Raw genomic sequence first — 9,365 nt, 5'->3', positions numbered from 1 at the left:
TTATGTAAAAACTCCTACCATCTGTTTTTATGCTCAACAACAACCTCAACAGGAAAAAATCACCAACCAATTCAACAACAACGTCAGCAGAATGAAAACACCAACAACCTCAACAGCAGTAAAACACCAACTTGTTCAACAACAACCTCGACAGAAGAGATACACCAACAAATGCTGCAACTTCTATAGGATAAAATCACCAACAAATTCAACAACAACCTCAACAGTGGAAAATCACCAACAAATTCAACAACAACCTCAACAGGATAAAAGCTCCAAAAAATTCAACAACAACCTCGACAGGAGTGAAACACCAACAATTTCAACAACAACCTCAACAGGAGAGAAGCAACAACAAAGTATACAGTTTTAGATACTGTTGGGGGGGACGGCCTATCGGGGGCAGGCTGCAGTGACCGGGCCTCTGGCACGGGGTCCTGCACTGTGGCTCAGAAGGGAAGGAGGGAGAATGGGAGAGCACTAGTCATCGGGGACTCGATGGTGAGGAGTACGGACAGGCGGTTCTGTGGGCGCAGGCGAGACGCACGGATGGTTTGTTGCCTCCCTGGTGCCAGGGTCCGTGATGTTTGTGATCGCGTCTTCAGGATCCTTAAAGGGGAGGGGGAGCAGCCAGAGGTCGTGGTGCACATTGGCACCAACGACGTAGGAAGGAAGGGTGGCACAGATGTTAGAAGTGAGTTTAGGGAGTTAGGCTGGAAGCTGAAAGCTCGGACGGACAGAGTTGTTATCTCTGGTTTGTTGCCGGCGCCACGTGATAGTGAGGCTAGGAATAGGGAGAGAGCACAGCTGAACACGTGGCTGCAGGAATGGTGTAGGAGGGAGGGCTTCCAGTTCTTGGATAATTGGACTGCATTCTGGGGAAGATGGGACCTGTTCAAACAGGACGGGCTGCATCTGAACCAGAGGGGCACCAATATCCTGGGAGGGAGGTTTGCTAGTACTGTTCGGGAGGGTTTAAACTAGTTTGGGAGGGGGATGGGAACCGGACTTGTAATCCAGGGACCAGTGGGTCCACTCAGAAAGACAAAGAGTGTAGTGAGGTATTGGGGAAGGTAGCACTGTCACAGAGGACAGATGGGCACGGAGAAGGGTTAAAGTGCGTATACTTCAACGCAAGAAGCATCAGGAATAAGGTGAGTGAATTGAAGGCGTGGATGGGCACTTGGGACTACGATGTTGTGGCCATCACTGAAACGTGGATAGGTGAGGGGGAGGAATGGTTTTTGGAGGTACCTGGTTATAGATGTTTTCATAAGATTAGGAATGGTGGTAAAAGAGGTGGGGGGGTGGCATTGTTAGTTAGAAATAGTGTAACAACTGCTGAAAGAATTTTCGAGGAGGATCTGCCGACTGAGGCACTGTGGGTTGAGGTCAGGAACAGGAAAGGAGCAGTCACCTTGATGGGAGTTTTCTATAGGCCCCCCAATAGCAGCAGGGAGGTGGAAGAGCAGATTGGGAAACAGATTTTGGAAAGGAGCAGAAGTCACAGGGTAGTAATTATGGGGGATTTCAACTTCCCAAATATTGATTGGCAACTCTTTAGATCGAATAGTTTGGATGGGGTAGTGTTTGTGCAGTATGTCCAGGAAGCTTTTCTGACTCAGTATGTAGACTGCCCGACCAGAGGGGAGGCAATATTGGATTTGGTACTAGGTAATGAACCAGGGCAAGTGATAGAGCTGTTGGTGGGCGAGCACTTTGGAGATAGTGATCACAATTCTGTAGCATTCACTGTGGTAATGGAGAGGGATAGGTATGTGCAACAGGGCAAGGTTTACAATTGGGGGAAGGGTAGATATGATGCTGTCAGGCAGGAACTGAGGAGCATAAGTTGGGAGCATATGCTGGCAGGGAAGGGCACGGTCGAAATGTGGAACTTTTTCAAGGAGCAGATAGTAGGGGCCATTGATAAGCATGTCCCTGTCAGGCAGGGAAGGGATGGTCATGTGAGGGAACCGTGGTTGACAAGAGAGGTTGAGAGTCTTGTTAGGAAGAAGAAGGATGCGTATATAAAGTTGAGGAAAAAGGGCACAGGCATAGCTCTGGAGGGATACAAGATGGCCAGGAAGGATCTGAAGAAAGGGATTAGGAGAGCTAAGAGAGGGCATGAAAAATGCTTGGCGGGTAGGATAAAAGAAAACCCCAAGGCCTTTTACGCGTATGTCAGAAATATGAGGATGACCAGGGGGACCATAGGTCCGGTCAAGGACAATAGCGGGAGACTGTGTGTTGAGCCGGAAGAGATAAGTGAGGTTTTGAATGAGTACTTCTCTTCGGTATTTACGAATGAGAAGGGGTGTATTACTGAAGAGGACGGTGTGAAACAGATTGGTAAGCTCGAGGAAGTGCTCGTTAGGAGGGAAGATGTGTTGGGGTTTTTGAATAACTTGAAGATAGACAAGTCTCCCGGGCCTGACGGGGTATATCCAAGGATGTTATGGGAAGCAAGGGATGAAATTGCAGAGCCGCTGGCAATGATCTTTTCATCTTCTCTGCTGACGGGGGTGGTACCAGGTGATTGGAGGGTGGCAAATGTTGTGCCCCTGTTCAAGAAAGGGAATAGGAACAACCCTGGGAATTACAGGCCAGTTAGTCTTACTTCGGTGGTAGGCAAGTTGATGGAAAAGGTGCTGAGGGATAGGATTTCTGAGCATCTGGAAAGACACTGCTTGATTCGGGACAGTCAGCACGGTTTTGTGAGGGGTAGGTCTTGCCTCACAAGCCTGATTGAATTCTTTGAGCAGGTGACCAAGCAAGTGGATGAGGGTAAACCAGTGGATGTGGTGTACATGGATTTTAGTAAGGCATTTGATAAGGTCCCCCATGGTAGACTTATGGAGAAAGTCAGGAGGCATGGGATAGTGGGGAATGTGGCCAGTTGGATTAAGAATTGGCTAACTGATAGAAGGCAGAGAGTGGTCTTAGATGGTAAATACTCAGCCTGGAGCCCAGTTACCAGTGGCGTGCCGCAGGGATCAGTTCTGGGTCCTCTCCTGTTTGTGATTTTTATTAACGACTTGGATGAGGAAGTCGAAGGGTGGGTCAGTAAATTTGCAGATGATACAAAGGTTGGTGGAGTTGTGGATACCGAGGAGGGCTATTGTCGTCTGCAAAGGGACTTGGATAGGTTGCAGTGCTGGGCTGAAAAGTGGCAGATGGAGTTTAACCCTGAAAAGTGTGAGGTCGTCCATTTTGGAAGGACAAACATGAATGCAAAATACTGGGTTAACGGTAGGGTTCTTGGGCATGTGGAGGAGCAGAGAGACCTTGGGGTCTATGTGCATAGATCATTGAAAGTTGCAACTCAAGTGGATAGGGCTGTGAAGAAGGCATATGGGGTGTTAGCGTTCATTAGCAGAGGGATTGAATTTAAGAGCCGTGAGGTGATGATGCAGCTGTACAGGACCTTGGTAAGGCCTCATTTGGAGTACTGTGTGCAGTTCTGGTCGCCTCATTTTAGGAAGGATGTGGAAGCCTTGGAGAGGGTGCAGAGGAGATTTACCAGGATGTTGCCTGGAATGGAGAATAAGTCTTACGAGGAAAGGCTGAACATTCTAGGCCTCTTCTCATTAGAAAGGAGAAGGATGAGGGGTGACATGATAGAGGTTTATAAGATGATCAGGGGAATAGATAGGGTAGACAGTCAGAAACTTTTTCCCCGGGTGGAGCAAAGCGTTACAAGGGGTCATAAATTTAAGGTGAAGGGTGGGAGATATAAGGGGGATGTCAGGGGAAGGTTCTTTACCCAGAGAGTGGTCGAGGCATGGAATGCCTTGCCCGGGGAAGTTGTTGAGTCAGAAACTTTAGGGACTTTCAAAAGGCTTTTGGATAGGTATATGGATAAAGGAGAATGATGGGGTATAGATTAAATTGTCCTTGACAGAGGACAAAGGATCGGCACAACATTGTGGGCCGAAGGGCCTGTTCTGTGCTGTATGTTCTATGTTCTATGTTAAATTTAACATCAACTTCAGTAGGATAAAATCACCAACAAATTCAGCAACAACCTCAACAGGAGTGAAACACCAACAGATCGACAACAACCTCAACAGGAGAAAATCACCAACAAATTCGACAACAACCTCAACAGGAGAGAAACACCAACAAATTCAGCAACAACCTCAACAAGAGAGAAACACCAACAAATTCAACAACAACGTCAACAGGAGAAAGCCACCAACAAATTCAAGAACAACCGCAACAGGAGAAAAACACCAACAAATTTAACAACATCTTCAGTCGGATAAAGACACTAACATTATCAAAGGGATAGATCAGAGCAAGCTCATGGGATGATTTACACAAGCTGCACAGCTGTTTGATAGAGTACAAAGGGAGAAATTATTTCCCCTGCTGGAGCTTCAGAGAAAAGAGAACTCAGATATAGGATCATGACTAACAGTATCAGAGGGATAGATCAGGAGTATCTGTTTAAACCAGTGAGTTATAATATGTAACACTCTGCCTGAAAGTGAGAGGGAAGCAGATTCAAGAGGAAGTTTCAAAAAGGCAGTTGGACAAAACCTTGAAGTTGAAACGAAATTCAGGGCGATTGGGGAGGAGCAGGGAGTGGGAGAAATTGAATAGGGGAGATGCAAAACTCTTTTGGGCCTCCTTACCTCGAGAGGCAATGGATATGCGCCTGGAGGTGGTCAGAGGGTCACCAATATAAGGCAGTCACTAATAAATCCAATAGGCAATTCAGAATCAATGACTTTACCCAGGGAGTGGGGAGAATGTGGAACCCGCATCCACAGAGTGGGTTTAGGCCACGAGTGGAGATGCATTTAAGTGGGAGACTATATGAGGACATGTGGGATAAAGGTATAGAAGGAGGTGCTGATAGGGTAAGATGCAGAGGGATGGAAGGAGGATGATATGTGTTGTATTGGGTAGCTCTTTCGAACAGCCGGGCCAAGCTCGATGGGCTGAATGGCCTTTGCCTCTGCTGTATGATTCTATAAACAAATAAGACGCATCAAGTTGCTTGTTTGTATTAGGCAGATAAAGATTTATTTCCCCTGTGCTAAACAACAATTCAAGGGTTATGTTTTACATTGGGGTGAAATCTTAGATACTTTGAAAAGCGACAGTGTCATGAAGAAGTGGGTTAACTGTTTTGAACAGATGCTCAAACCGCCGTCAGGAGGCAGGTGTTCCAGTGAGAGTCCTATCTGGGGAGGTGTATCACTTTTGCATTGTATGAATCATTGGGGACATGTACAAGAGGGAGCTGTCTGTAACTCTTGTCACATACCACAGACAGCTCATTCAACAGGACCATGAACCTATTTACCCCACCTCGGAATCTGTTCTTTACAGGTAGAGGCTGCCTTAACGAGAAGGATCTGAGCACATTGCTGCAGCATTTTTAATAATTCATAATGTTTTGATGTACTCTGAGTCGAAGGAGAGCAAAAAGATGAAACTGTGAGAGACAGAGAGATCAATCGATGACAAATATACATATATGATCGAGATAAATAGATAGATAAATGGTGCAAATAACCAAAAATGGACAGCGAGATAGATAAATAGATAGATACAGATGGATAGATAGATAGATACAGATGGATAGATAGATACAGATCGATAGATAGAGACAGAGAGACAGACAGACAGACAGGCAAACACAAAGATAGATAGATACAGATAGATTTATAGATAGATTGATAGACACATAGATAGATAGAAAGATAGATAGACAGAGATAGATACAGATCGATAGACAGATAGACAGACAGACAGATAGATAGATGCAGAGACGCACAAAGCGACACAGAAAACCGCAGATAGTCAGAGAGACAGAAAGACACTGAGATAGACAGGCAGGTTTATCTGCCACAAGTGCTTTCCTCCCCCTTTAGAGTTTTTGCTGAACTCCGGTGCCTTTCTGAGTCACTCTGCAGACTCCAGGCACAGTAATACACGGCTGATTGACTCGCTAACAGGCTGGAGGACTCCAGGTAAAAATGGGTGTTGTCGGGTCTCCTGGCGGTGAAACCGTCCACCTCACCGGACGTGTTGACCGTTCCGGTAGCGTAGGAATAGAAAAGGTTCTTGGGCTCCCGGTCTGGATGCCACCGGTACCAGTAGAAAGCGGAGCTAACATCTGCCTTTGTGTAAACGCACTGGATCCTGACTGGAGAGCCTGGGGAATGGGATATGGAAGCGGGAGACTGTTGGATCAACACGGCCCCCACATCTGTAAAACAGAGAGAGAGAGAAAGAGATTAACCCAGGGACATTGTCTCTATCGTTACCAACAAGAAGAGGTAGAAGTGGGCAGAGAGAGAGAGAGAGAGCGCTGGGGACCAGTTAGAGGCAGAGAGGCAGAGATAAAGGCAGAGATAGAGAGAGATAATGAGAGACAGAGAAAGAAATATAGAGGGAGAAGGAGAGAGACAAAGACAGACAGAGACTGAGAAGCAGAGACACATGTACATCATTGTAACCTCACAGTTCAGACACCTCCTTACCCGTTAACACCAACAACACAACCCAGAGCTGAGACACAGCCATCTCTGGAGGGTGAAGGATCCGTGTGGTTTTATATGAAGTGACTGAGCACTTTTATTGTAGAGTATCTCAAAGTTCTGGGCACTGACTGAAATTCACAGATGCCTTCTCCATCACTTTATCATTCAGATAGGCGGGACCTAGTTTTCTTTCATTTCCGAGGAGGGACCAATGTTAGACGCCTGTTAATCGTTTTCTGGAACTGCAGTTCTGTTTCATTGAAATCTGCAGCCCGATCATTCGGATCCCTGTCCAAATATGTGCACACAGTACTCCAGGTGTGTTCTCACCAAGACCCAATAAAAGTGTAATACGACTTCCTTATTCTTGTACTCCCATCCCCCTTGCAACAAAGTCTAACATGCCTGTAATTCAACAGAAGCACTTCATTGGCTGTAGAGCTCCTTGGGAAGTTCCAGATCGGCTTTCCAACTTTCTCCCCTCTTTCAGATACTGACGTTGACTGTATAGAATTACAGACAATACAGAACACAGCATCAGGTGAACGGATCTATTTAGGTGTTGATGTTCCGCAGGTACATCCTTTCATCCATCTTTATCTCATCTTCCCAGCATCTCCTGTCAGTCCTTTCTGCCTCGTATCTCTACTAGTTTCCCACTGAATACTATTTGCCTCCACCACTGCCTATGGTGGTGAGTTCCCCATTCTCACCAATCTCTGGGTAATGACGTTTGTCCTGAATTTGGATTTTTAGTGACTATTTTATACCTTATAATTCTGGTCTTGGGCCTCAAGTGAAAATATCTTCTCTACGTCTACCCTATCAAACCTATTAATAATATTAAAGACTTCTTATCTGGGCACCCCTCATTTCCAGAGAAGGACCCCAGCCTGTTCGATCTTTACTGCTATGTATAATTATACCGTGATCTAAATGTGGTCTAACCAATGTATATAGACGCCATAACTGTGCACAGTGCTCCAGTTGTGATCTCATCAAAATATACTGAGACTGGAACGGTGCACAGTTCTCCAAATGAAGTCTAACCAAGGTATGAAATGTTGACAGTGCACCCAGTGTGTTTTAACCAAGGAGGTTGGATACCAAAAATGTGCAAATTCCAATTTTGGAACCCAGGTACATGACGATAAAACTGTGGATGAGGCCCTGCTCTTTGAGTTCTTGGAAAAATTACGTGAGTTTGAGGTCAGTCTGTGTGTGGTTCTTTGTCTAGACAGTGGATAGCTCTGAACTGCTTTGTCCTGTCAGTCACTGCTCATAAATACATCTCCACATAGACCTTACCTTGGAGAACCTGCAGTAGACACCTCAAAGCACAGGAGAAGTAACACCAGAGGTGCCTCCGCATTATCCTCCAAGTCCAGTGGCAAGACAGGTAGTCCAACAGCATCGTCCTCGCCCAAGCCAACCTGCCTTGCATCAGGGTGCGAAACACCCAAAACCAGTTCCATTGGCTGGGACATGTCATTCACATTCCTGCCACCAGACTCCCCAAAGCAGCAGTTCTACTCAGAAATTGGTCGTGGCAGGAGACTCCCAGGAGGACAGCGGGAATGCTTTGGAGGTGTCCTCACAACATCCCTGGAGAGATGAAGCATCCCCGTCGACTCCTGGGAGACCCTGGCTCCTGACCATCCCAGATGGAGAAAGGACAAACGGGAAGGCATCGGACACCTCGAGGAAGTTCAGAAACATGCAGAGGTAAGGCCGACGCATCGGAGGGAGCGCACAAACCTGCAAACTAATCACCTACCTGATCCTACAAGCACCACATGCCCCTCATGTGACATAGTCTGCAGATCATTCAGTGGACTCATCAGCCATCTCAGAACCCATGGAACCGGAATGGAAGCAAGTCATCCTCAACACTGGGGACTGCCTAAGAAGGTGAACTCTCTCCAGCTTCCTGGTTAATTTATTGTTTTGCACCATTCTGCAAAAGCAAACCCGCTGTTGAAACCTCAACATACCGAGTTACACCTCCTCAATGAACAGACCTGATTAATACAGCACCTCCACCAGCGGTGTGAGGATATCACAACATGTCAGTGTGAAGCCTTCTGTTCTGAAAACTGCCTCTCACTTGATCACATGAAGTGAGCACCAGATCTCCCGTTATTCCACCTGGAAACAGGGAGCATGGGAAAATGTTACTTTACACTTGGTACGATAGATGTGGGAGTTGCTAAAGTCAGGATGGACATTCAGGCTCTCTCCTAGTTTCCTACAAACACCTGGGAGAATGTAATTGTAAAATCGAACCTGGAAATCTGCAAACTGGCATTTGGGTGCAACTATTTCAAGGTTGGACAGATATTAATGTCACTTAATGCCCCCAAAACGATCAGATTAAAAGCTCATCTACCTCATCGTCCATTTCCAGCACATTTTGTGTGAAATAGTTGAGAAGTGAAACATTTCAGAAGCAGCCAAGTTGACCTGTGGAGCTGCTGTGGGTAAAGCTCACTCTGTCTGAGCATGTTCTGGGCAGCGGCGACAGTGGAGTAACACTGGCACCTAGTGGCTCCAGGTGTAACTGCAAGCAGCGATTCTGCAGGCGTTTCAGTGTCAGACCATGAACCTGTTTCAGTCATTGGTTCTATTCTCCAACTCGACTCGCGTTGCTGCTTGTGGAGCAGAACTAGATGGAAGTTAATGCACAGATCCGCGCCATTCGGCCCGACTTCACTCTGCTTCACTCCAGCCTCAGCCAGTCAAATACATTTTGAAGTGCAGTCACTGTTGTAATGTAGGGAAGGAGGCAGACAAGCTGCAAGATCAAGTGCAGGGTTATTCAGAAAGAACAGGGAGTGGGAGTAATTGGACAGGGAGGATGAAAAC

General features: G+C 46.4%; 1 gene segment (V, D, J or C); it reads right to left on the bottom strand.

Annotated features, from left to right (window-relative positions):
- Positions 1–5,855: 5,855 nt before the first annotated feature.
- Positions 5,856–6,543, bottom strand: LOC137361199 (immunoglobulin kappa variable 3-15-like). The segment is given in 2 exon segments: positions 5,856–6,226; positions 6,501–6,543. Coding segments are annotated over 2 exon segments (414 nt in total).
- Between the last annotated feature and the right edge of the window lie 2,822 nt (positions 6,544–9,365).

This window comes from Heterodontus francisci, unplaced genomic scaffold (assembly GCF_036365525.1).
Source record: "Heterodontus francisci isolate sHetFra1 unplaced genomic scaffold, sHetFra1.hap1 HAP1_SCAFFOLD_349, whole genome shotgun sequence".
Classification (NCBI taxonomy): Eukaryota; Metazoa; Chordata; class Chondrichthyes; order Heterodontiformes; family Heterodontidae; genus Heterodontus; species Heterodontus francisci.
The sequence above is the reverse complement of the archived record's forward strand: the minus strand, read 5'-3'. Positions and strand labels throughout refer to the sequence as shown.